Source organism: Heliangelus exortis, chromosome 15, assembly GCF_036169615.1.
Source record: "Heliangelus exortis chromosome 15, bHelExo1.hap1, whole genome shotgun sequence".
Lineage (NCBI taxonomy): Eukaryota > Metazoa > Chordata > Aves > Apodiformes > Trochilidae > Heliangelus > Heliangelus exortis.
In genome coordinates, this window is record NC_092436.1 from 8,444,667 (window position 1) to 8,472,660 (window position 27,994).

At 40.1% G+C, this 27,994-nt stretch overlaps 2 protein-coding genes across 5 annotated transcripts; one reads left to right on the forward strand and one right to left on the reverse strand.

The window, feature by feature from the left end:
- Positions 1 to 10,132, forward strand: KIF20A (kinesin family member 20A). Its single transcript, XM_071758975.1, has 18 exons — positions 1 to 195; positions 639 to 728; positions 845 to 964; positions 1,326 to 1,464; positions 1,557 to 1,744; positions 1,834 to 1,981; positions 2,663 to 2,863; positions 3,092 to 3,203; positions 3,303 to 3,374; positions 3,923 to 4,066; positions 4,145 to 4,310; positions 4,532 to 4,696; positions 5,364 to 5,503; positions 5,595 to 5,697; positions 6,170 to 6,377; positions 6,737 to 6,828; positions 7,120 to 7,257; positions 7,786 to 10,132. The coding sequence occupies exons 1-18, from the start codon at positions 37 to 39 to the stop codon at positions 8,056 to 8,058; spliced, it is 2,658 nt and encodes an 885-aa protein (XP_071615076.1). The 5' UTR covers positions 1 to 36; the 3' UTR covers positions 8,059 to 10,132.
- On the reverse strand, positions 8,182 to 27,994 carry SFXN1 (sideroflexin 1). 4 transcript variants are annotated; one of them, XM_071758981.1, is made up of 11 exons: positions 27,881 to 27,994; positions 20,730 to 20,904; positions 19,965 to 20,135; positions 18,701 to 18,799; positions 18,028 to 18,103; positions 17,071 to 17,156; positions 15,758 to 15,885; positions 15,484 to 15,533; positions 10,535 to 10,584; positions 9,843 to 9,890; positions 8,182 to 8,486 (listed from the first exon to the last, which is right to left on the reverse strand). In XM_071758981.1, the coding sequence occupies exons 2-11, from the start codon at positions 20,891 to 20,893 to the stop codon at positions 8,390 to 8,392; spliced, it is 969 nt and encodes a 322-aa protein (XP_071615082.1). In that variant the 5' UTR covers positions 20,894 to 20,904; positions 27,881 to 27,994; the 3' UTR covers positions 8,182 to 8,389. The 4 variants fall into 4 exon arrangements, 3 of the variants coding, with proteins under 3 accessions (XP_071615082.1, XP_071615080.1, XP_071615083.1); XM_071758979.1 differs by lacking the exon at positions 27,881 to 27,994 and adding an exon at positions 27,216 to 27,233; XR_011728892.1 differs by lacking the exons at positions 8,182 to 8,486; positions 27,881 to 27,994 and adding an exon at positions 14,066 to 14,166.

The following is a 27,994-nucleotide window of genomic DNA, read 5'->3' on the forward strand; positions in this document are numbered from 1 at the left end:
GTGCCCTTTTTTTCTGCAGGAATTGTGTGAGGCACCATGGCTCAAAGTCTTGCCTCCCCAGGGCTGTTCTCTGATGATGATGTTGCAGCCTCCCCCGTTCTTGAATCCACAGCAGCAGGGTTTGGGATGGATGTGCGCAAGGACTTGCTGTCGGAGTTCTCTGCCATCTCTCCAAATCTGGAGGGCTCCCAGCAGGTCAGGTTGGAGTTCTTCTGTCACAAATAGGGCAATATTCTTATCTGCAGCTGCTGTGTCTCTGCACAGAGGTGTGATGCAGAGACAACACAAGTTCCTCAGATGAGGCTATAACAAAATATTGCATCGTGGGCAGCAGTTCCTGTTATAAGCAGTGGACTGTAAAGGGCACAGTCAGTAAGTGCCCCTTACTACAATGCCTCTTAGTGTGGAGCTTGGTCTGGTATCAGGTCTGTTTCACTGGAAACAAAAGAAATGCTGGTCTGCCAGGAAATGCCTATGAAAGCTTCTGGCATAGGAGCAGAGAAGTGTCCATTAGTTACTGAGCAGTAGTTGGGGTAGCCACATGTGTGTTCCCTGCTGTGGTTTTGTGGTTGGTGTTCTGACAGATGGTTATGTACTGTTTCTCTGTCTGCCTTGTGTAACCTGTACTAACATTGCAGGCTGCAGCTGAAGACAATAATGGGAAATTAAAAGTGTATCTGAGAGTTCGACCACTGAAATCTACAGAAGTGGAGAAAGGGGAAGACCAGGTGAGACATTAAATGAAGTCTCTGAGCTGCTTGCCTGTGTGCCTGCTGGGAGATGCTGTTACCCTTTGCTGTGGCCTCTTGTACACTGTTGTAATAAGGTTTTGTGTGTTCCTTAGGGCTGTATCTGCATTGAGAACTCGGAGACCCTTCTTCTAAAAGCCCCTAAGGATTCCTTCACCATGCGGAGCACAGAACGTGGAGTGGGACAAGCAGCACACAGGTTCTCTTTCACCCAGGTAAGTAACGGGGACAAACAATCCATCTGGAAGTTTCTTGAGCTTAAACCAGCCTTACAGTTTTGAAAAGCTGGCTTACTAACACAGACTGAGTCCAATACTGACTTTTTCAGTAGGAAATGCTAAACTCTTGTTTAGTTCATGAGGCTCTGAATGCACTAGAGGCTGCAGTGGTAACAGATAAGCGAGAGACCAGTTTGTTTTTGTAGGAGGCTTGGACTGGATTTACTGGTGAGTCTGTTGCTCATCATGTGAGGTTGATGGAGGGATCAAAGAACTAAGCAGTATCTCTTGAACAACAATCAGCACTCAAAGGAGGAAAAATCCCCATTAGGCCATTTTTCATGTGTTTTGTTTGCAGATCTTTGGACCAGATGTGGGGCAGAAATTATTCTTTGATGAGACAATGAAGCAAGTGGTGAAAGATGTACTGAATGGGCAGAACTGGCTGGTCTACACCTATGGCATCACCAATTCAGGAAAGACTCACACTATTCAGGGTAAGGAAAGCTCTACATGTAGGTAGCCTCTTGAAGGAGTTGTCTGCTTCTACAGGTGAATCCTCAGCTTGCTGCTCTTGTTTTTGCTTCAGGCAGCAACAAAGATCAGGGGATTCTGCCCCGCTCCTTAGCAGTTATCTTCAACAGTGTGGGGGACCAACTGTACCAGGCCATGGATCTGAAGCCTTCCCTCTCCAGTGAGGTGATCTGGCTGGACAGCAGGCAAGTGCGACAGGAAGAGACCAAGAAGCAGACCATGCTGCGGGGTGGTCTGTGGGAGGTAAGCATTTGCCTTCTAGGAGGTTTAATTTTATAGGGAAAGGATGGTGTCATACTACATACATTCTTATGTTGTTTGTTTCCTTCCAGGAGGAGCTGTTGACACCACTGAAGAGGAGTCATAGTGCTGAATCTCAGCTCCAGGCTGCCACCACCAGTGGCAGCTTTGACAGTGGAGTTGCTGGCCTCTCCTCATCTAGCCAACTCACCAACCATTCAGACATCAGCCAGATAGATGGTGCTTGTTTTCTATTACCTGCTGCTTGCTGTTGGGGGATGAGGGAAGAAAGAATTGGATGCTGTGTTGTGGGTCAGGGAGCAGAGGTCCATAGTCTCACAGATTTTCCCTTTAAAAGATACGGATGTCAGGGCTGGAGAACTCTGTTACATGTGTCTTGCCAACACACAAAGAACTTGCTACTACCTAATAACCAAACCTCATTAAGTGAAAACTCAAGGGATGTGGTTACTGAGAATCAAACAATGGGGATAGGTGGAAAGTAGGGTGCTAAAGTGCCTGAGCACTTGTGTCCAGATTTTCAAAACTGGTAACAACTAGCTGATTAGGTATCCAGAAGCCCAGAGTGATTGGGCTAATAAGGATGAAAACCTTGCTTATCCTGGGAAGAGAGTTCCTGTCTGAAATATCCTATACTCCTGGAGCTGAGATTTCCTATGCAGAAAGGAGGATACTGTACTGTTAAAGTAAACCCTAAGCTGTCTGACTGGGGACAGGCATTAGTGCAGGTACAAATGGGAGGAGATACACAGAATAGTTTGAGGCTGGGATAGTGTACTTGCTGAAGAAAGATATCTCACTCTAGAGCTAAATCATTCAGGTTGAACCTGTGAAAAGCTGCAATTCGCAATTCTAATACTTTGTTCTTTTTTTCTTTTTTTTTTCTCCCCTTTACCCCAGAACTGGGTCCTCGTTGGGCTGACTTAGATCGCATTTCACTCATCAACACAGGAGATGTGCAGTTTTCCATCTGGGTCTCCTTCTTTGAGATTTACAATGAGTTAATCTATGACCTATTAGAACCAGCTTTATCTGGCCAGCACCGCAAGAGGCAGACACTGAGGCTCTGTGAGGACCAGACTGGCAACCCCTATGTGAAAGGTAGACTTACCTGAAAGATATTTTTAGTGGTCTGCTAGGGAGACTTGTTGACTGAGTGATATGTTGGCAGCACCATGCCCTCTGTGGCCTCTCAGAGGTCTCAGATGTTTGGATTATGGGAATGTTAAGTTTGTTAATGTCGAGGAAATTAAATGATGAAGCTGGTGCTGAGATAATTAAGTTTTCTGCCAGTCTCCTAACTGCCTTGCCCAATGGCTGCTTTTCTAGACTTAAACTGGATCAATGTCCGCAATGCTGATGAGGCCTGGAAGCTGCTAAAACTGGGTCGGAAAAACCAGAGCTTTGCTAGCACCCACATGAACCAGAACTCCAGTCGCAGGTCTGAAGGGAGAGGATGGGTGTTTAGGCAGACATACAATTCAGAGGGGCTTTGAAAGGTTACATTTCCATTTTAAAATATGTGCATGTTTCTTTACAGTCACAGTGTCTTCTCCATTCGGATTCTGCACTTGCAAAGAGGTGGCAGTGAAGTTGTTCCAAAAATCAGCGAGTAAGTTTCATGCTTTCTAGGATTCAGAGGTGTTCTCCATGGACTGTTTTATTGACTCTTTTGTTGTGGATCTGGGATATAAGAAGTACCACGAGGAAGGCCTTGTGGAAAGCATCTGGAAGGAGTAAATGTCCCCTGTCATCTTAGAACCAACTGATGACTTTGTGTGGAGTACTGCAAAGAACAATTTGAGATAGTTCCCAGGCTTCTTGAATGCAGATAAATGAGTAAACCTGTCCTTATAGCAGGGCTGAGTGCTGCTGCTGCCTGTTCTGGGGCTGCAGTTTCCTGGAAATGGATTTTCTCAGTATCTGGGAAGCTGCTGTCCTGAGGACTACCAAAGGATCCTTGAACCTGACACTCCAAAGCTTATGTTTGTGTAACCTTCTACACTTAGGGTAGGGCTTTTTGTCTAGTAATAGCCCAAAAGAGCTTTCTGTGCTCTTACCGAGAGGCTGGGAGGGTGAGCAGGGTGTCTGATTTGTAAACCTGGCTAGAATAAGACAAATCTTGGGAGGTCATGTGAATAGCACCTGTGCTTTCTCCAGGCTATCCCTGTGTGACCTTGCGGGGTCAGAGCGCTGCAAAGACCAGAAAAGCGGGGACAGAATGAAAGAGGCAAACAACATCAACACCTCCCTGCACACACTGGGTCGCTGCATTGCTGCACTCCGCCAGAACCAGCAGTCCAAGTGAGTATCCAGCACTCCACAGGGAGGGGGGTAGGCTGTCCTACTTTCCCAGGGGCTCACTCTTTTCTCTCCCCATAGACTGAAGCAGACTGTGGTTCCCTTCCGGGACAGCAAGCTAACCCGGGTGTTCCAGGGTTTCTTCACTGGACGTGGGCGCTCTTGCATGATTGTCAACATTAACCAGTGTGCTTCTACATATGATGAAACTCTGTATGTAGCCAAGTTCTCAGCCATTGCCAGCCAGGTAAGCAGCACACACCAGGATCATGGCATGTGTAGGATACATCTCTCTTCTGTGGGAATGGGCCTCTTTCCATCCCAAGGCAAGGGAATGCTTATAAGTCTCTCCTGTGCTTTTCCAGTGCTAAACTGAGAGGGTTAACTGGTTGCAGAAAAGCGTAATTTTTAAACACTACACATCTTCCAGGCTTCGTGGACTAGTAACAGTGGCCTTCTCCCCTTCAGCTTGTTCAGGTACCTCCCACAAAGCTGAGACTTCCATCCATACGATCAATCATCAAAGAGCACAACAGGCGAACCAGTCAGGGTCTTGAGGCAGTGGCAAAAGAAGATGTGGAATCAGAAGAAGACAGTGAGGATGAAGCAGATGTCTCCACATATGAGAAGGAGGTGGGCTGTGGATTGTTTTACAGCCTTTATGGATAGAAGAGCAAGAATGTGAATGTTGGCTTTGGCCTGGGAGGTGGAGCTGGAGCTTGGCTTTATACTAAGAGATGACATTCTCAGAAGGATTTGGGACCCAGGAAGTTTGGAATCCTTGAGGAAAACAGTTGGTCTAAATCTGAAGCACATGCTTAATTTGGAAACACTGTTATCTGTGGAATAGGGACAGTAAGAGCTAGGATGCAGACCTATAATCCCTACTCAGCAATGGAAATTTAGAAAACATATAAACCAGAAGGCTCAACTGAGGAAAAATAATTGGACTTTCTAGATACTCAGAGTGGGTAGCTGGAATAGCTAAAAGATCAAGGAAAGTGGAAGTGGCATACCTAGAAACCAGTGTTGTAATATGTCAAGTTTGCAAATGCAGGCTTAATCTTGGGCAGTGCAGCAAGGGAAGCTGCTCTGCAGATAGCTCCATCATGAATGCAGTGTTTTTAAAACCATCTCATGGGAGGGTAATTTAGAGTAAACCTGGCAACTTCTTTCCCAGTGACTAAATGAATCTTAAAGCTAGATCACCCCAGCCTATGGGATATGAGATCACCTAGTTCATCCTAGGTCTTAATTCTGTTGTGCAGTGTTGTGGACAATGACCTTTGTGTCCCTGCAGAATTTGTTGCATGTAGTGGAAGCTGTACAAGAACTGCTGGTGAAAGAGCAGCAGGAGAAGCTGCAACTTGAAACACGCCTCCGTGAGGAGATCTGCAATGAGATGCTGGAGCACATGCAACAGAAGGAGCAGTGGTGGAGGTACAGTTTCTGATCATCTCCCTCCCTTTGTTCAACCTGAGCTACCAAGAACTTCCAGACCCTGACATGTGGTTTTTGGCTCTCTTTGTAGCCAACATATGGATGCTCAGAAAGATCTGCTGGAGGAACTGTATGAGGATAAACTGAATAACCTGAAGGAGTCACTAACTGACTATTACCAGGAGGAGATACAGGTTTGTTCAGGGCTCTGATGTGACATCAGTAAAGTGTCAAAAGGCTGGGAGGGGACTTGGGGTACTTGAGTCCAGGAAGGTGACTTATGTGAACTGAAAGGAAAGATTGGGGTTTTTTCTGGTTTTCTTTTTTTTTTTTTTTTTTGTGACATCTGATAGCTTGATCCACAATTTTATTTTTCTGTCTACTGCTTTATGTAATTCACTAGGCTTTTTAGTATTCAGCCTTTATAACAGCAGCACATTAGCTTCCAGACTGACCCCTCTATTTGTTCAATATAATTAGCTCCTCCTATAGTGTTCTAGGCCAGGAAATGCATTCACTGTTTTCAGCTAAAGGACATTAAAGGCTGGGTCCAATGTGTGAAGTATGTGATTGAGAAGAGTCTCCCAGAAGAAAGCCATTGAAAGTTGCAGAGAAACAGTGTTAAGAAAAATCTTGTTGAGTATTTGAACAAACTTGTTTTCTAAGGAGCGTGATGAGAAGATTGAGGAGTTACAAGCTGCTCTGCAGGAGGCAAAACAAAAACTGGAGAGTCTGGATACTAAGCAAAAGGACTCAGAGCAAGGCTTGCGTCGATCAAAACGAGTGGCTACCTCGTGTACTCTGCAACAGGAGCTGGCAGACACCAAAGCCAAACTGGAGCAATGTCAAATGGAGTTAAATACTACAGCAGCAGGTAAGGCAGTGATGCTGCACTGTCTCTGAATTATGCCTTGCAGAGGGTTAGAGATATTCTTTTCAGTTGGATACATTGGATTCAGACGTCCTATAAGAAGCAGATGATGGGATTAATGTGCTGGATGGACAGGGTTTCACTTCATTTTGACATGAAAATGGATTTCAGGGCAGGATCATCTCTCTTCAAATTTTCAAGTCCCTCTGTGTAACTGAAAGGCACGAGCCTTGTGCATGTCTGCACAAACTCAAAGCTCTTCTCAGCTGCCTGTGACAACTTGTCTCAAAGAAAGTCAGGTCTTCAGAAAAACTGAAAGCTTGTGAATCAGGTGTTGCTCATTGCTTTTCATCTGTTCCTAGAGCTGCGCAAGTACCAGAAACTACTGGAGCCACCTCCCTCTGCCAAAGCCATTACTGTGGATGTAGACAGGAAGCTGGAGGATGGACAGAAGGTAACTCCATATGTGTCACAGAAAGGAACACTGCAGGGCGAAGTGGTTGCCCGTTTAAATAGTGTTTGGAGCTGCTTGTCTCCAGGATTTTTAAATAAATGGTTGAAGCTGAGATGGGTCTGTTGGAGACAAACCTCTACTAGAGATGTGGGAGGTGGTGGTATCTGTGATCCCAGTGGTACCTCACTTAGAGGGGATCCTCCCTTGGTGCTACCTGCATTTCCCTGGAGTGGTTTTATTTGCAGATCAATGTCATAGCTAGCTATTGTATCAAGCTTCTCTCTCCTGCAGAATGTCAGACAGCTGCGTTCAGAATTACAAAAACTTGGGGAGTCTCTTCAGTCTGCAGAGAGGGCATGCTGCCACAGTACAAGTGCAGGGAAACTTCGAGAAACCTTGTGTACATGCGATGACATTCTGGCTAGACAGGTAATGTGTCTATTTTGTTGTGGGTTGCACAGGAGGATTTAATCTATATGCTTTGCCTAGGATCAGCAGAATAATCTACGTTCTTGAAGCTGCAAATAAAATTGACTTGTCTTTAGACACATACTATTACATCAAGGGAGCTATATTGCTAATTTTTTTTTTTTCAATTACTGCATATTTATCTCCCCAAAGGAAACACAAGTTGTGCTTGTTCAGTTAATGGACAGCGTGCATTCAAAGTAGGAGAATTCAGAGTTCTCATTTCCTTAACCACTTCTCTCTATCACTGTTTGTTTCTATGGCAGTATGTTTGCAGCAGGGTGGATCCAGCTTTTTCCTAGCCTTACTGTTCCTACTTTGTTATTGAACTCTGCTGCACGGTTTACAGTAGAAGCTTTTATGCGTGGTCTTATTTTAGCACACTTGTTAGTGAATTTTGGCAAAAGCAGTTTATCTTCTTCAGTTCATAGTAACCAGGGAGTTAGGCAGCTTGTCACATCTCTAAAAATACTGCCTCCCCTTTCTCAGGACCAAACACTGGCAGAACTGCAGAACAACATGATGCTGGTAAAACTGGACCTGCGGAAGAAAGCAGCTTGTATTGCTGAACAGTACCACACTGTGCAGAAGCTCCAGGCTCCTCCAACATCTACCTTAAAGAAACGATTCTGTGCCAACAGGGAAAATGTACAGCCTAATCAACCTCCTGGTAAAAAACCCTTCCTGCACAACCTTCTGTCACGTTCAGCTCCCCGTCCTGCGGCTGGCAGAGGGTGGCATCTTCGTTCAGTTGCTCTATGACTTTTCACAGAGAGATCCTTGCCCCACTATTACTGGAACAGGTGGCAAATCCAGTATAATAGCATCTGTTTTTCTTTGTGCGCTTTGTTTATTGTTGTAGCTGCTTGAGAGCTTATGTAAACATTTTTGGATGTGTATGGTTAAACTTTTAATTGATACTGAAGTGGACAAAACGACCTTTTGTAATTTAAACACTACAACAAGGAAAGTCTTCAAATATAAAATAATGCAGGTGATCAAAGTTGTTTAACAAAAGGACAAGTTATGTTGGCACATAATTCAAAAACAAGTTCACAAGATCCTTCTTGAAAGATATTGTCCCTTCTTTGAATTATAATCCTTTATTAAAGTATACATGTTCTAGTTCAGGGCTGTTCTCTCGGATCTTGGCTTGCAGTTCTGGCTCCAAGCGTGTTACAGACATAGAACTGAGCAAAAGAAACAGTAAAATGGTTATATATAGCAGCATGTGAATGTAAAGTAAGATGGATGATGCATCCACTTCCTGGACTGAAAAGAGTTTTTAGATCTTTTTTTAACTTCTTATGAATCATGCTCACAGACCAGGGGCAAATGCATCAGTAATTAAAAGGCAATCAGAGTTTATAGAGTCAAGAAATGCCTGTTGCTACTACAACGGGGGTAGGAATCTACTTTGCTTGAGGTTGCTGCTGGCAGTAGAAACTTACCTTTCTAAAGGTGGTTTTATTAAAGTACTTACCTATTTAACTCACTATCTGATTTCATTCAGTTGAATAAGAAATTGATTTTTATAATAGTAATTTCACAATAAGTTAAGCTACCAGGTCATTTAAACATCTAAAGTTTCTTAAATACAGTTTCAGGTCTACCTGTAAAATAGAGCCCTGGTTAAAACTAAGCATTGTACCACTCTTGCTGTGCTAGTTTGTCAGGTCATCTCCAGGTAGCCTGGTGATGCTTATTTACCAGAATTCTCTGTTCTGCACCATGCAGAGAAACAGATGGTGCCAGACTGCTTCGTTGTACTCAAACAATTGCATGGGATAAGTATTGTTTTCTGGAAGCCAAAGGTACTTTAGTGTCTCTATTTGAATGGCTTTAATTTCTATTTTTTAAGCTAGACTTGGCAGCGAGTCAAGTTTAGACAACCACTATAATATGAGAGGGACAGCTTAGTTAAGAGGCTGTTCATCCTACAGACTGCAAATTAAGCTAACTTCAGTTGTGGGTATCTAAGACAGTTTTCAGTACTGAGCTACTTATGTATTGGTGAAAAATCATTTCGGGAAAAATATTTATCAAACTACAAATAAGCATGTATAGTCAAGTGCTGTTCTGTGTAAACCAGAGGAGTTTCCAGCTTAAAATAAAATGGGCTCTGACTGCATTTAATGAAGCCATAACCTTACTGGACATAAATATATTGTTGGGACCACACTGACCTTTTTTATGAATCACTCCAGTGATTCTTAACTCTGAATTACCAGGTTCAAACTTCTCAGCTTGAAAGAGCATGGTTAAACTACACACCCAAACCTCTCCTTCATTATCCCTGTGTAGCTGCAGCTTACACTGCTAGAGGTTTTCCAAACAAATGACCCAAATTCAACCATTCTATATTACTGATGAGTAAGTGTTATTTTCTGATTATCCTCATGTTCATCACAACTTTTATATGGGAACTAAGAAAAAGAGAGATGTTGCTCTAGGAGGCAATGAGTGCTTGTTTCTATTTTTTTGCAGTACCTTGCATGCATCTGGGAGCCTAACATTAAAGTAAGAATAATGTAACAGCAGCTTACCTTTTTTGAGGAAACAGTGCACAACATAGGGGTGTTGCAAACACAAGACTAGAGGAGACAAAAATGTGTTTACAAGATTTAGGATGCTAAGAGATTTCAAAACCTTTTAGCATGGTCTTCCAGACAGAAAGCGTTTTTATTGTGTGTGTACAGTAACAAAGTTCTACAAAATGCTATGTAACCTTTATTTCTTACTGTATTATACCTTATGCAATCATTTACCTACTATGTAGTACTAAATGCATCAATATCCCACTTACAAATGTGTATAAAATTATTTTTTGGTGTCCTTTCAGTGTTTTGCATTGATGTGTATGACAACATTAAAATGCTAGACAGCAGCAAATGAAACTTCATCAACCAATGGTTTCAAGAATTCATCAACCTAGAGGATTAGATTCCAATTATTGCTTGTAGAGGTAGCAGCCAAAGCAGCTTCTGTAATCAAGCTGCTGCATGCCTCTTTTGCCACTCCCTTTCTTTCTCCCACCCTCTGCTTTTCTTGGCAGCTTCTTCATTACTAATGTTTTTTTTTTTTTTTTTGATATGGTATCATCAGTTACGGATATGGAAGTGAAGTAACTGCTGTAGCCTCTAACTTTCAACCTTTTCTTTCAACAAAGTGCTAATATTGCTACTTCCTCAAAAAAACCTGCAAGTATCTCTTAAAAGAACCTAAAGAATCCACTTACCAGAATCCAACTAATCCAACTTGAATGGGAGCACTCATCCAAGGAAATCTCTGTTAAAAATAAACCACACACAGTGAGTATGTATCTTCTCTTTCCCCCCTTCCCACATTCCTGGAATTCTTGTAAGAGACAGATTGTACCTAAAAGACTTTTGGATGTGATGAAGACAAAAATTATCAGCATACCTTGAATCTGAACTCCAACCTAAAAGCCCAATCGCTTTGACAGTAAGAAAATTCTCAGTGGTACCAATGTACAGTGTTATCCTGAGTAATTGTCCCTTAGAAACTACAAAAGGGGTTTGACTGTTTTACTTACACCTGAGTACACATGGGCCCCTTTGAGTCACAGAAGCTTGAAGTCCCTACCACCATATCCAAAGTTTAGAGTGCAAGATGCTGCCAGGGCTTCTAAGGGCAGAGTGAATTTTGCCCTGGCATCTGTAAGAGTGAGGTCTGGTTACACCTCGTTCACTCCAGTGACAGCAAATGTTTTAACTTAAAACTGGAGATTTACTTGGTGAATAACAGCAGCAGCAGCCACCAGCCATAAACAGGGAAGGTTTCAAGTAAAAATGCAAGTCTGCCTCTTGGCCTTTTCTCACTTGAGATGATTTGCTCTGATGTGTAGGAACTTGCCCCTGTAGCACAGTCTGGTACACTCCAGTTCTGCAAGAGTTCACCTTTTATTAGAGGAAAAAAAGGTAGAGGAAGTGGGGAAACAAGGCTGAGAAAGCAACACATAACCTATGGATGAATTTTTAGCATACTCCTCATAATTGTAACTTTTACAGAACTTGAATATGCCTAGAAATATAATAATTTTATTGCCACCTGTAAATGACTTAGAAATCCCCTCACCTCATGTTAGAATTTTAGTTGAAATTAAATTACTAATGAAACAATACCAGTCCTGTTTAAAGGGCACTGCTGCAATGGCCAATTGTTGCTACAATGAAATTGGTATCTCCAGTAAGCAGGACATACACAACTGTTATGACAGCAGAAAGCTGAGTTTTAAAATGGCTGAGTTAAAGATAATACATTACAGTGGATGATGTTTTCAACTAAGATAATGATGTTTTCTGCAAGAAGCAGAAAATGAGTTGTAGAATTCTTGAGTTGTAGAATATATTTATCCTCTAATATATTAGAGGGTAAATATAAAAAAAAGACGGGCACTATTTGAGAGTAGGAATAGGAAAAAGAAATTTAAACAGCTTAGCAGGACAAAGCTTAGTGCTAAGGAAGGCCATGGAAAACAAGCCTGCTTGGATTAAACTTTTTCCTGAGGCTGATAGAGAAGAAATGATTTAGAATTTTTATTTTTTTTTTTTGCCTGGAATCAGCTTGTAATCCAGAAATGAGTGCAGGAAAAAATATGCAATTCAGCTATAACCTGCAACAACAGATAACAAATGGAAAAAGCAACAGCAATAAGGATAAAGAGTGAATGTGACAGTGCTTTGCTGCTCCGTTTCCACTAAAGACCCCTTTGTTTGACTCTCAACTGAGATAATCTTACTCAAAATGCTTTACATTTTATACAGTGGAGTTCATTACAGGAGATAATTTGACTGGCAGTAGCATGGATGTATAGCTGTGATGCTAGTAAATATATTAAACATATTCAGGAACACAAGTCAAAATACTGCCAATGATTTCAGTCTCTGAGGAGAAGAGAGAGGGATACCAGACATTGCAACGTGAGCACGGGACCTGAGATACAGAACAGAAAAGCCCCAAATATGATTTTACAATGGAAAAAATTGTTAGAGGGTCTCATGAGAGTAACAGACATTTTCATGCTTTTATCAGACTTGGTCATTCAACTGAGAGAGGTGTCTGTTAGTACAGACAATATAAACAACATCTATTTCATGTAGTGGAACAATTTTTGCCTAGGAATTTGATCTGAATTACTTTATTTTTCAAGAATGTTACCAGGCTGCACTAATCAAGGAAGATGTGATGGAAAACTCTAATATGGGGGGGTCCAGGGAAAAAATGTAAAACAATAAAATAAAACTCAAATGCATCCTTACAAAGATATAAAATGGAGAAGTACAAGACAGTAGAAGAGTTTACTGTGTTAAAGAACTATCATTTGACTCTAGTAGAAGGCAGTTCCTGATGAATTAGGATTTAATTTCCAGATGTCTTTATGGCATCTTTAGTGGTTAGTGCACATAGACAAAATGGAGAAATTATAATTAGGCAAACAAAAGCCATACGGAGAACCAGCTTTTTTCTAACTTCTTCCTTTCACTGTTGGATCTCAAAATCTGTCAGCTTTTCCCAGGCTAGCAGTGACTTCTTTCAGAAAAATGAAACGACACTTAAATCAGGAATGCATGGAGGACTCTAAGGCATAAGACTCTCTTCAGTTTTTTAACAGTTTTGGACACGTTATTTGAAGAGTAAGAGACCCCAAAGAGCTTGTTTTAAGGATATAGGAGGAAATTTCTGGAATGAACTTGAATCCTAATACAGTTTGCAGAACAGGAGAGAAACAGTAGCTGAAGCTGTAAGAGCAGTAATATATATTAAAACTTTAGCATCAGTTGGAATTTTCAGAAGTTTCTCTGGGGAAAAAAATCCTTAAAAGAAAGGTTACTCATAAATAAATAAAAATCTATAAATGCTGTGCCTCAGAGAAAGATTGTTTATAGATCCTCCCACTGCAAAAGATAAAATAACTTGGTTCTGCATAGAGCTAGTTAAGTCTGTCAGTAGGTATAATAAACACAGACATGATGCAGACCAATCAAGAACTACACTGCATAAGCACACAAAAGGCAGCCAAAGCCACTGCTGAAACCTATAGCAAAAGTACATACACATACAAATAAATTTTCAAGTCACAAAATTATTAGATTCTTGGGATCACTGCTCAGCTACAAGCTGCATTGCCAGAACATCTGATGTAGGTCCTGTCTGCTTAGATTAACACTTGGAAGAGTCTACTGTACCTCTGAAAACTATTTCCAAAATAAGTGTAGCACAATGTTGTGTTAATGTTCTAAAAACATTCTTGAGTCATTTTCTAGCACTAACTTTTGTGAATATTGTTAATTTATACTAAAGTTACCACCCAAACATTCTTGTGAAGAACAATGCCAGAATATGGGGGATGAATAGTGCTGGGTAACACCAGAGAGTCTGCTACCACTGAGACCAGCATTTCAGAAGCATTTCTTTTTCTCTAACTTAGTGCAGAACATAATTTCATTATTTCACAACCATATGACTATTTTCTAGCCTTATCTGTTGCTTAATAGGCTTTGGCAAGCATAACAAGAATTATTTTCAAGACTGATGGTGTACAAGCAAAGGCTGAGGAAAATGAGTTAGTAAAGCATTGTGTGGTTGGTGTTGGAGTGCTGCAAATGGGATGGTGCTTCTGAAACCTCAAGAGAACATGCAGAAGCTGCTTGTTAAAAATGCAGCTCATTCCTTAATGATTTTAATACTAATCTCTACAATGTGTTACCACTGACTACCTGCAGAGCAGTGTTTCACCTGAACTCACAGTCTGTGAGGCTGAGGGGGAGCAACAGGTGAGCATAAACGGTCATGATGGTACCAAAGACCACTGAGTAGTCACTGAAGAAATCGCTCATTTTTGCTGATCTGAAAAAATTCACAACACCCTTATATTGATTAAACCACACAAAACCAATAGATACTCATCTCCAAACCCTGAGAATTGTTGAAACTTCTTCACAAGTGTCACATATTTGCCAGTTGAGCAGACAGCATATCTGACATTTCTCCCGTGTCAAATACATATGAAATATTCTTTGCCTATAATTTATGGATTTATGGATTGTGTTTCCTTGTGTTTTGTTTGTTTGTTTGTTTTAATTTTAATAAGCAAAGGTTACTGTTCTGTGTAATATATTATTGGGAATGTAACAGTATCACAAGCTGCCTAAAGCTACTCTGCAGCCAGAGTATGGGTCAAAGGAAACCAACAATTAAGAATAAGCCAGATCAGTATAGGGCTTTTATATTGTAGACAAACTGTGTATTTGGAGGTGCTGAAGTCTCACTTCTTTCAGAAGATACAGGCACCACACACAGATGTTCCTTCTGAAACTCAAATGCCACGTTTTCTGTTTTTACATTCTAAGCAATAATATTTTTGTTAACAAGGAGGGGGGAAGACCAAAACACTTCAGGAAAAAAAAGTTTTTAAAATTGTAAGACACTTGGGGCCTCTTCACAAGGTCTTGTTTATTTATACAAAAGCACTTTTGAATGTATTTAACTGTAATCCCACTGCTGGTGAAGATGAAAATCCCTTTACTGGCAAAGAATTATAGCATTAGACAATACCTCTCATGCACACAGGGTGCATAATATTGATTTACTTTATATATTTACTAAAACCAAGTGTTTGACATCACACTACATTAGCATAAACAGAACATAGAAAATATGTTATCTTTGATGAAGCAGCCCTCCCCATTCTATGCTTACCCTGCACTTGGGTCATTTTACAGGGTCATTTTCAAAAGTGATTTTTAACAGAGTTGTATACAAATTTAAATTGCTACTACAGCAGCTAAGCAAAGCCTCCTTACAGATACCCTGAGAAAAAAGCATTATAAAATTTTAAAATATTTTTCTAATAAACCGTATTCCAAATCTTGGCACACGGAAGGTAAATTTGCTAGGAGGACGTCAGCTTTTAAGACCCATTCTAAGAATAAATTAAAAGTTCATATTTTCTTAATGCTATTTTAGGCTGTGACAGAAAGAACCAAGTTATCTCTAAGAAAGGCATAAGGAAAGTGCTCACTGTAAAGCAAGCTCTACAGAGATGTCCTCCCAGAGTGGAGGCAAATTTGGGAGGCAAATATGAAGACTTAGAAGGTACTTAAAATTTATGAAAATACTAACTTATAAAATAAAGCACATGTATGTAGATGATTTAAGACTGACCTTTAAAAAGGCTCTCTTCTCCAAAGTATTCATTATAAAGGGAGGAATTGCTGCAAATAAGAGAGAAAAAGAAGCAAGGATTAACCATGGAGAAGAAGGGACTTGGTTTTCATTTTCTGTTAAGATGAACTAATACCATAATAGAACTTTCACAGCTTTTAGTCATCAACTGAACATTCATTTCACTCAGAAAAATCACTTGCAGAGAATTTAAACTCTGTCTCATATTAGAAACTGATAATCATGAGCTGTGCATGACTACACTTATACTTACCCATGCCAGGAGAAGCCATAAGAATCCTTGATATAACCACCTGGGTAATTGCCTGCTCAGCTGCCTTTGTTGATTCACCCAGTCTGTTTCCATTCTCATCTGTGACTGGGATTCCAAACTTGAGTTCCCTGTTGAGCAAAGGGTAAAAAATAAAACAGTGACTGACATGCATTTATCCACCTTTTCTATTAAGTTATCTTTCTACTCTTAAAATTTAAGTTTTTTTATTTTATTTTGAAGTAAGCCTGTTTGGAAAAAAAATTTCCAAAGGCAGTAAAAAATTTAGGGAAACATATGCTGAAAAGTAATCAATCAAATATTTGTAACAACAATCTGCTGTTTGAGCCTGGTCATGTGCATTCCAAGGGGAGAGAGAGAAGATCTGTTATTTCTGTAGCCCACAGAAAGGAAAGGTTCCTTCAAAAAGCAAATCAGAGAAGTGAAGTTTTAGGGACTGCTCTGGAAGTCTGTCCTTTCCCACAGACAAAACAGGGAATACAGGAAGATTAGTTTCACTGAACTAAAACATAAGTCTTTGTGAAAATTCCCCTCTGGCATTCTGAATTTTCATTTCAACCACTAAGAATAAATATGAAAGTATACAAATATGCACAAAGATAATTACATTTCTCTAACTGTATTATTCAAGTGCAGGATTAGGTGGTTAATTCACATACTGGGGAGAACTTCTAGGGGAGTAAGACACAGACAGAAGGGCACATATACTGAGGACTGCCCATCTTTTATAAGAGACAAAATACAGCCATGGGTTGAACCTTACTCTGAATATGAACTTTAAATATTCCTTTTTCTGCTCTAAGCCTTGTCCTTTTAAGAGGATACTTTTCATTTGTTTTTCATCACTTCTATTCTCAGCCCTAGCCAAATCAAAATGCATATGAAATTTTGTTTCTGAGAAAGCACATATTTTTGTAATCTCAGATGATCTCAGAAGTCAGAGCCTGACTTCTGTGACTAACGTCAGTATGTGGGATTTGAAGCACCATTTTTAAAATGTCTGTATTTTTCCAAAGTGGAGTTTATATTTAAAGGGTCCATGTGACCAAGTTTTGAAGGACTGGTACTTGGCTTCTCAGATCTAAGACTGAAGAACTCCATGGATATTTACCTGAAGAGAATGAGGATGTTCTATTTCATACCCATCACAATCAAAACAAGATCATGCATGAGGGGTTTGCGAGGTTCTGAACCACGCTGAAGACATATAATGTTCTTCATTTAGTAACTCACTGGTTTAAGAACTCAGTAACATTCTCTCTTTTAGAATGAGTGATCTTTGTTCTTTTTCCTACCTTTGTCTCATTAGTGGAATATTAATGCAGTTAGCAGCAGCAACAGCAGCAAAAGGAACAAACCGTCCTATAAGAGGTGAGACGTGCTGTAAAAAACAGAGAGAAAAAAAAAATAGAAAGAAGAGTTACATAATAATTCTCTTTCCCAAAGGTCATATTAAAATGCTTCATATGCTAATGATAGACCAGACTTATTTCCTTTAAATTAAAATTCAGTGAAAGCTAACTGGTAGGGCAGAGATAAAAAACCAAATAAGACAAAAGTCATAAATACTTCTCTCAGAGTGAGCAATGGCCAAAACTGATCTTAATATAATAACATCTCTGCAGAGAAGAACAGCAACACTAAATGGACCTTAAATTCACTGTCCCTACTGGCAAGGTGACTGCCAGCAACATCCATACCAGCTGCTTTGTACCTCACAGCACTGACTATGGAGACTGTTCATTTAGTTAATGGCTTCTATAATCTGAATTATTCTGCTTAGAATTGTCTCTCAAATAACTTGTCAATGCTGTACCACTCCAGTACATTCAAGCATAACCATAAGGGTACAAAATGTAGTTTCGCTGAGTTTTTTTGTTTGTTTTATGTGGGGGTGTTTTTTTCTAAAGGACCTTTTTTCCTATTACTTTTTTTCCTCTCTATTAGAGCCTTTGAGATGTAAAAAAGAAAGTGCATAAAAGGCACCCTATTAGATACAGTGTGTGTTAAGAAAACAGAGGCTGTTTGACATAAACATATAAGGAAGACAGACTCTTTGAAATACATACAAAACCATCTACGTGGAGCAAAATTAAGGCTGGGATCTGAAGGGGGCTGCCAATGGCCATTACAACTCCACACTGGGAGCTGGGTATAACATGACACACAGATACACAGGAGGAGAAATGAGCCATTAGCATCTCACAGAACACCAATGTTTTGTTAAGAATGGAAAAAAATAGCAGCAATACCTTTGCTAGTGCATTAAGTCCTAATGCTGTTGCAACAGCACCTGTTGTTGCAGAAACATAGGCTGTTCCCAGCTGGCTAAAATAAAAACAAAAGTATTTGGACATGCACAAACATCTACATTTATGTCACTTTTAAAAATAATTACATTTTACACAGGTAGTTATGTCTCCCCTGAAAGTTAAGAAATAGACCTTTCTGTGACACTGCAATAAGATGTGGAAGGAAGATTCAAATGGGAAACTAAATTAAACATTCCTCTTTCACTGGCAGTGAAAATCACCTGCCAGCAAGATTTTAACATGGAATCAAGTTTTGCTTATTCTGCATTTCTGTCTTGTTCATCCATGTCTACAGTAGTGATTAAAATCAACTGTACTGAAATCCATACATGCAGTCTGCAAATCCAAATCCAACCCACTCTGTCCTAACACATCACATGCTTCCCAGCTACAAGGTGTCTCTACATCCTTGAATCCATTGCTTTCTCCTGGACATCTCTAAGCAAGTCAGCCTCAGAGCCAGGAAGTCAAGCACTGCAGTTCCAGTCTCTTATTAATGATTTCTAGCTTTGTGCATCCATTTAGTCTCTCTCTTTGCCTTCAAGCCCAACCATGTCCCAGTACATGAGAGCAATTTATACATTTACCAGATGTATCTGGTTCAGTGTCTCACCTGACAGTAATTGGGGCATCACCACTCCTGTTTGTGTAATTCACTATAGCATTGAAGGACTGGTTGATCCACTGCCAGAAAAGCACGGCTGGTGTTGTTCTTGAAAGAAGAAACAATTGTTATTGTTAAAAATACAGTCAAATCAACAGCAGAGAAAAATGATGGCAAATCGAGAAAAGCAAGTGCAAGAAGTAACCATGCAGAGGCTCTTGTTTATCTGAATGAAACAACAGTCAGTGAGAGATTGTCTTAACGTTGAAAGTGCAAGCTACTTCTAAGAATAGAATTTAAAAGCACTGTAATGAAATACCAAGGTTCACCTGGGACAAAAGTTTATTGTGATAACAAAATCATTACAGCAAAACACACTATAAAACACACACAGACACCTGAAACCCTAATTTCTAGAATTCTTTTCTAGGGTTATTATTCCTTTACAGTCTTCAGTAAGGTGAGTGAGAGGTGGATTTTAGGAGACAGGGTTTTATCAGTCTTCAAAAAGCTAATACAATTGATTTAATAATACCATTGATTTAACAAATACCTGTGGCATCAAAACACTCAGTGCCATGTAGAATCAAATAATAAGTCACTTAACTCCAAAATGAAAAATTATGGTCATTAAAATATTTGCATGTTTAAGTACAGACAGAGCACAGAAATTAACCTGGCTCAGGACAGATTGTACCAGGTAACCAATCATTACAAAAATAAAAAGAGATCCATATATTCTGTACAAGGCACAGAGTCTCCATATAACAAGTTAATGTGGTGCCTCTTAGACTACAGATACAATAATTTCACACATGGTTATGCTGTTAAGCAACAAAAGTGACAAACAATTTGCTTTACTTCACTGCCTTGTGGAGTGATTAAAGCTTTTACTCTCAAACCAGTAGCATATGTAAACAATAGGAAAAACTTATGAAAAATAAATCCATTAAGGGCCTCTGGGTCAGGAAATTCTTGATGCCCAAATAGCTGGAGGCTATGAGAGGATACCAGGGAAAAAGTGTTTATCTGCATTCAGATTCTGAAGTGAGCTGGTGAAAGAGAGGGGCTAAGGAAGGGCTTCTGTCACAAATACTTCTAGGGGAAATCATTTATCAGTCAGGGTGAGGAGAAAAGGAAGAAAAATGTTAATTTTTGTAATATTCATTATAAATCTTCTAAAATGCTGTTTGGTTATAATAAATCAAATAACATTGATTTTCACTAATCTAATTTGTACCCAAATGGTTTCTGTCACATTACCATCACTTACCTATAAAAGGTCATCATACAACCTGTGATAGTCATGTTCATGGGTACCTGAGCTGACATTCGGCCTATCAGGACCATCTTTTCACCAGTATCTGGGTGAAAGGCTGAATCATAGATATATTTGGCTCTCCACAAGTCATCTTCTGTCAAGCCAGGTGCCACGATACCTTGCCTTGGGACAAGTTACAAAAAAAAACAACACAAGAGCAAAAAGCACAACTGTTATAAAATACTGCAATTTCCAGTGACAAAATGTGGCATCAGAGGATTTTGGGATGCTGATACTAAGTTAATGTAGCCTCAGAGTTAGCTTGTAGATCTTCAGCTTCTAAATGGACAGGTAAAGTGAATGAAAATTTGCTGCTGTGGTTCTGTTGGCTGAGTTGTGGTATCACCAGCACCAAATTTCTGTCTACTCAAATCTGTACTGATGCAACTCTGAAAATTCACTTTGCAAGTATTTAAGAAACTACTTGCTCCAAACACATTTTGAATTCTGCTGTCTAACTATTCTAACTATTCTAACTGTCTAACTATTTTCAAACTTAGCCACATCTGAATTTCAGAAGACTTAATAGTGGCTTTCAGATGATGTAATTTGCCCACTCATGAGCAAATTTATATAAAGAAGTGTTTCAAGCTTGGAAATAAGAAAGAATGGTGCAATGAATACAGTGTTCTCAATACTTCCTTTTAAATATATAACCAGGTACTTATCATTGATGTGGACTTTCTGGACCAGCTGTAAAAATGATCAATGCCATACCTGTAATCCTGCACAATTTTTCTTGCATTTTCCAGTTGTGCATCAGATAACAAAATATTCCGGGGGTCTGTTACAGTAAAGAAGTGACTGGCTCGCCCAACAAAAGTGCTTTGATCCCATCGGGGCTCCTTGATATTAATATTTAATGGTATATCTGCTGACATCTTCAAAAATTCTGTGAAGAAAACATTAACATTTGCAATTCAGAATCCCACTTTTTTCATAATGTATCTTTAACCTGTAAGATGAACAGCAGCTATGCTTAGAGTAAAAAAAGTCAGAAAACATAAACCAACTTGCAGAACTGAGGCTTAAAGGGGAAACTTGATATCCAGAAAGCAGATGATAACAGGTATCATCAATGGGTTTAATGAGGATGGTATTGAGGTAAAAATCAAGAACCTAGTTAAATGTCCACAGAAACCTATCCATGCATGTTTCTCCAAGGCATTTGTACTCTACATCTTTGTAAGAGTATAAGCATCTGATTGTGAGGTAGGGGTACATCATACACATGTACAAATATCTGAGGATGATGCAGATGCATAAGAAGTATAAAAATTCATTAATAAATAGCAGTACAAAATAACAATACAGTAATCAAAAGTGTGCTTAATTTCAGTTATGAATTAGCATTTGCTGAAAATATTGTCTTGAGGGAAAGAGAAATGAAACTTTTCAAGAGGTACCTAAAGAGCTGCTGTAGAGTACAGAGACAGAGGAAATACTTAATGAAATCTGTAAATTTCTCTGGCATAGCAAAACAAAACAAAAATTAGGAACACAAACCCAGCAATATCTTTTAATAGATGTTTTCTCTCCAACTCCACATTTTAACAAAACAAACATTATATAATGCAACAATTTGCCACATTATGAACACATGACCAGACCTCCTCATTATACTTCAAAGTTGGTTAAAGAACTACAAAGAAGGGCACTGAGCTAACATAGTTGTGCACTTACGGGGCTCAAAGCCAAGAAAATAAAAAAATACTGAAGAATAACTGCTTACTTCAACATCTAATCAAATAAGGCCAGTCCCTGCATAGCACAAGTTATATGAACTTAGATTTTCTTAAAAGACATTTCTGTAATGTATTCAATAGCCAGTTGGGGAAAAAAAAAAAAAAAAAAGAGCCATACTCCAAATAATGCTTGTAATTCAGATGGCTGAATACATTTGATCTATAAAAATAAATATGATATCACATAATATTTTATCTGTTTTAGCAGGAAAAACATCATTATGAGGGCAACTGATACATATAAGATAAGCTGCAACTGAAGAGTCTTTCACCTTAACTCAAAAACAAAATGAAGCTGTCTGAGACATGCTGGTAAATTTGATGAAACTTATATGATGTAGAACAGAGGAAAAAAAAATCACAGAAATAACTCATCATGTAAGTGTCTGCATCATAAAAAATGTGAACTTCATGGGAAAAAAGGAGAGATCATGCATGAAATCTGAAGAAGTTATTTTCCATCTCTCAAACATAATTATGATCCTTCTCCTCCACCTCAAGTGGAAAAACTTGGAAGTCTTTAGGAAAGTAAACTTGTAATAGACATAAAGGCAGGACTGTGTTAAATCCCTTATCAGTCAGAATTGCCCTTCGAGTGAGAATTATTCAGCAATGTTGAACATCCCTCATCTTGCACACAGGCAAAATAAACAGAAAATAACATAACTTGGCTCAAGACCACATGTCAAGTCACAAATGACAGCAGAATCAAGATCTCCTGACCTATGCTCTAAGTACTACCGATTGGGCAAGACAGAAGTTATTATTTCACAAAAGTAACTACAAGAGCTGGATTGGTACTGCAGGAAGCAGAGAATTCATACCTCACTTCTTACTGAATATTCTTGTCTTTATATTTAATGTTCCTGTTTGTTCTAAGTACTTCCACAGTTATGAAACAGTTTAAAACACCTAAATTCAGAGACATTCTTGGATTAGGAAGATTATTTTCATGTGACGCATTTTTCACCAGGCATGTCACAGAATGAACACAGATCAGGGAAATTAAAAAAGGCTCAGGACAGATTTGGAGAAGAGTCACTAGTCTTAGTCACCCTCCTGTGATATATTGTGGAAACAGACCACCTTCTGGTCAAAACCAGTAACTGCTAGTTTTGCAAAACTCATTTATTCAAAAATTATTTTCCACCCAAAAAAAATTTTAAAAAATCTATTTGTAAATTAGGGCTGGTAAGTCATTCTATGAATGCTTCCTGTTGGTATATTATTTGTAGGAAAGTCCAAGTTTCAATATTTTGATAAATCAGTTTCATTACAAAAGATCAAAAACTGCTTAGGATAGTTTATGTTAATCTGTTTAAAGCTATCCAATGGACGCTTAATAAAGCAGCCCACGAATATAAGTTATTTTCTTTCTTTTCACTCTGATTAGCATAGATACTACTGCATTGTCTGGGAATTGTTTTTATATCCTTATGATACCTTTATTCCCAAAACCAAGACCTTTAGGAATAAGAAATCTAAATAGCAGTAAGGAACTGCCTTCACTGTAGATGGTTCATGGTTAAATTCAGGATGGACTTTGAGGTCATGTTCACAGGGGAGGATCAGCTGCACTGGAAAGGATGAAAGACATCCTAATGCAGTCAGTTAACATCCATTGTGGAAAATATGCAGTAATGGAGGAAGTAATACATATTTTTGGTGTTTCAAACAACAGATTGGTTAGAAAGGTATTTAAGAGAACCACTTTTACCTGCAAACCCTGAGGATAACAGTACACAATAGTAAATTAAACCCATAACAAAAAATGGACTATGATCTCTGGCACATTCAGGTTATTAAACCCTTTCACTTTTCATACCAGGGCAGCTGTATCCAAACTGCCCATGGAGAAAGCTGCTAAATCCTCCCTTGTGCTGCCGGACTGTCTGGGTGAGCATCAGCTGCCCTGGCCAAAACTGTTCCATGCTGCACTCCACTGAGTGAACAGGATGGGGGCTCTGTTCCCGTGACCAGGAACATTTTTTGGCATTGTTTATGCTCCCCAGCACGGACACAGAGATCTGATTCACCATGTGCTTCACACTGCAGCTCTTCTGAAGTACCAAGGTGTATTTTCAGAATCATAACAGTGATTGTGTGTTCATAAAGTTTTTCACAAACATAAAACTGTCAGGATAAAGAAATGGCCACGGCTTGCCCTGTAGTTGGCAACAAAAGCCGAGCACAAGACAGGGCTCTGCAGACCAGAGGCAATGAGGTTTGGTGTTACAGAGGGCAGATCAGGAAGGACACTGCTGTGTGAGGCTGCACTTCCCAAGTGCTTTCAAGCAAATTTCACTCCTTTACCACTCTTCAAATCTCCCTATGGTCTCCTCATCTGTCTCCCCACGCTTTCCCAGCTCTAGTAACCAGAAAATAAAACCAAATGAAAAAGCACAGTAGAACTCACTGACAGCTAAACAGTCTTTAGTTATTCAAAGAGATGCTCTCAGCTTCAGAGTTTTATAACATTCTACAAAACCCTTCATTTTAAATCGATAATTCTTTGGCTATCTTTTTAATCTTGTACTTCAAATTAGAAAGCAACAGTGAACAGAGCTGGAGATACCAAGCATACCCATACTTCTTGCCCTCTTGGATCAGATGGAATCGTCTGCCAGTTCATGATCTAATGTTTAATAGTAACATTAACTGGAGGGGAAAAGAGGACTTAAGAATAAGTGAGAGTGTCCTCTCTTAGAAAATAATTACATAAAAACCAGCACAAAGCCTGATCAACAGATTTAGTTCAAAGGCTACATTTAGATTTGCCACAGAACCATATGTGGTAGAAGACTTTAAACCTTGTTTAAAAGTTAACAACAGCAGTTGAAGCAATTCTACAAAATGCAGGTTCAGGAGTTCAACTCCCTGATGTTCATCTTCAAAGTTCACATTTTAAACATCACATTGAGAGTCATATAGCCACTTTGCAAACGAAAGCAATAGCCAAAAGCGTAGCAATGATTTATTTATTTCAGACAGCAACAACAGCACTCAATTTTGAAACCAGACATTTGATTATTTATTTTAAACTCTGTTGCATGACTGAGTAATCCAGATGGGCACATGATCAGGGAAATTCTGGGCAATTCAAACTCATACAGCAGTGCATGGATGATGAAACACAGCTTTGCTACCTTCCTTGTAACCATTCATATTTTCTTATGTTACTGACATCCTGCATTTAACCTAAGTCCTGAAAAATTCCACTCCACAATTAAGAAACTTCATCAACTATATCATTAATTTTCCCAGTATCTAAGTGAAAACTGGGACTATAGTAACAGAAAAAGAAACTTCTTGATGGAGTAACTGTGAACCCAAATCTTCATGTCTGACCTACATACACATTTCTGCAAGCTACAGTCATTGTTCTGAGTCAAGAAGTATCCCTAATGGCAAAATGTCCCTTTTTGAGAGATGCAGACTGCTTAGGCTGCCAGGAGAGTGATACAGACAGAGAGTATTTGTGACAGAAACCTGGCTGAGAACTACCCCAAAAGCAGGGCTCTTCAACAGATACAGAAGCAGAGTGTGGATCCTGCAGCAAACAGCCTTAGATAGGGTACTGGATAGGGTATTGCTTCACTCTCTGTACAGAATTTTCTGTTCCTTTTTGCATTTATGGTGGCTGGAGTCCAGATTATAGCCTCCTGCACTCTCCCCTGCTGACTGGGTCATATCATGATCCACAAAATTTCTTAGAGGCAACTAAGTGTTCCTTTTTGAAAAATGAAAATGAGTTTTTTGCCTGAAAATCCAGTAAAAAATAGAAGGTAACAGCAGTACTTCCTTCTTGACAGAATCCTACAGAGTAGTATTGAATAGTTTAAAAGTTATGTGCAGCTTCGCTGGAAAAGAAAAAAAAAGATGTGACACACTTAGGCTCCCAGATCTCCATTTTCAAAGCAGTTCCCCTGCAGCCTGATGGCCAGCTGTAAATGTCCTGCTCTGGAAAATGAGAAATGCAGGCTGGAAAATCTTTAGGTTGAAAAAAGTATCAGTAAAATGGGCAGAAGAGTTGCTTCTCTTCTATGTCTGGTTTAAAAACTAAAGCCCCCATGACCAAATTTCTTTTATTTATTTATTTACTTCCAGAGCTGGGTTCTTTTGAAGCATTTCCCATGCTGCTTTGATAGATAAATACATAGGGATCCTGTTATGCCTCTTCATTCCGCAAATAACACATTGACCTTTTTTGGGGCTCCTTTGCCTGAACAAACTCGGACTTTTCCAGGAGCAATGCCCACCACAACAGCTGCTATGTTGGCTTAGGTGAAATGACATGAAACTAACAACCTTTGATTAATGAAAGACGACCTATTCTCCTCTAAAACTTCAATACATTTGCAAAGCCACAGCTGAATGCCAGCTACTAAAGAATACAATGCATTCTCTAGGGATGTCAATGACAGCAGTATAATTAGTTCAAATGAGAAGCACTAATAGACTTTTAGGAGAGGAAAGCATTATTGTCTGATGGCAAAAGAGCACATATCAGACTAATCAGGGTCATTAAGCAATGGTATTTGTCTATTTGCAGTGCCTTTGCTACCACAGTTTGAAAGCAGCAGCATTGCTGATGACTGGGAGAAGCATGATGAAACTTATACCAAATGTTAACAAAGGTACTTGTTAACTTCTCCTTCCCCAAAGCAGCTTCTACCAATAAATATGTATTTAAATCACAAGGAAAAAAAATATCTTTGCCTGCACTATGATTTTTTTTTTTTACTGTATTCATAAAAAATTGACTGCTGGAGAAGGCAAATCATGGCAACACAACAAGATACTTTTTTCTTTTCTTTTTTTTTTTTTTTTTTTGCTCATAAATGTACGTCCTGCTCGTAGCCCTTGTAACCTAGCAACAAAAGCAGCAGTCTGTGTGAAATGGATAGAGCCTGCTGCTGGGGCTCTCTCCTCAAAACAGCAGCCATCTTTGGTGTGTAACTTGACGAGAGATTTCATCATTCTGCATTAAAATTACCTCCAGATGCTGGAGGTTGTTACAGCCAGCTCAGCAGTGTTGGCTTTTGATTTGTCACCTCTTCTCCCATTGCATGAGAAATAGCAGAGACACGTCACATGTTCACCTTGTCTCTTCATTAAGAAAAGTAAAGCTGCTTTGTTAAGAAAAGGTTAATACAAGCCCTTGTTTATTTCAGGCCTGATTGGTGCAAGCTTGTCTCTGCTCCTTATTTTTTACCCCCTCCATAAAGTGAAGTAGGATTCTCTTGCTCTACCCAGGTATGTTTATGGCCCTCTTCCGTTTTTTTTTGCTATTTAATATATCTTCTTCTGGCAGGATTCATTCAGGTAATTTTTTAATCGCACATTGGTGTGATGCCAGTCTTCCCTCCCCACCCTGGCTCTCCCAATACCCGTAATAACCACAATAAATCATTAATAATTCAATAAATTAAAACAAATCCCAATCAGTACTCCTAACTAAAATCCCTGCCTGCTGGATGTCTGACCTCCAAATTATTCAGTGTAATCATCCCCTGGAAAGAACAATCCCTCAGCAGGGAACCTTGTCTCCTGCAGCACCGAGATCTGTGCCACTGCCACGCACAGCCTGTGACACACAGCCCACCCAGCCCACTCTCAGGGGACACTCATGGGCAGGGGGAGATTTTGGGAGTGGGCTGGGAAGCCGGGAGCTACTCTGGGTGCAGCGAGGAGGAGGCAGCCCCCAGCCTGCTGTGTGACACTGACAGTGTCCAGGCTGCACCTTCCCAGGAGAGGGGTGACCTGCTGGGACACCAGCTCTGCTCCCACAGAGGGTCCAGGGTGACACATGGGACCCGGCCCCTAAGGGGGGGCGACAGGGGTGACACAGATGTCTGTGTCCCTGTGGAGGGGCCAGAGTGACACGCGGATCAGGGCCACCGCAGGGGTAATAAAACAGGCGACATATGTGCCCGGGACCCTGTGGAAGGTACAGGGGGTGGCCCGCGGGCCTGGGTCTGTGGGGGAAGCACCGGGGTGAGAGGCAAGGCTGGGCCCCGGGGTGGCACAGGGGGTGACACCGTCTGACAACGGCGCTGGCTCCTCCGCCCACTCCCCAGCCCCCCGGGGCCGCTCCGGTTCTACCTCCGGCCCCGTACTCACCGCGGCCGCCGAACACCTCCAGCCCCGCGTCGCCCCCCGCCCCACTGCCCGGAAGCGGCTCGCTGGGCGTTGCGGGAGAGGGAGCGGGAAAGCGGTTGTTCCACCCACAACCGC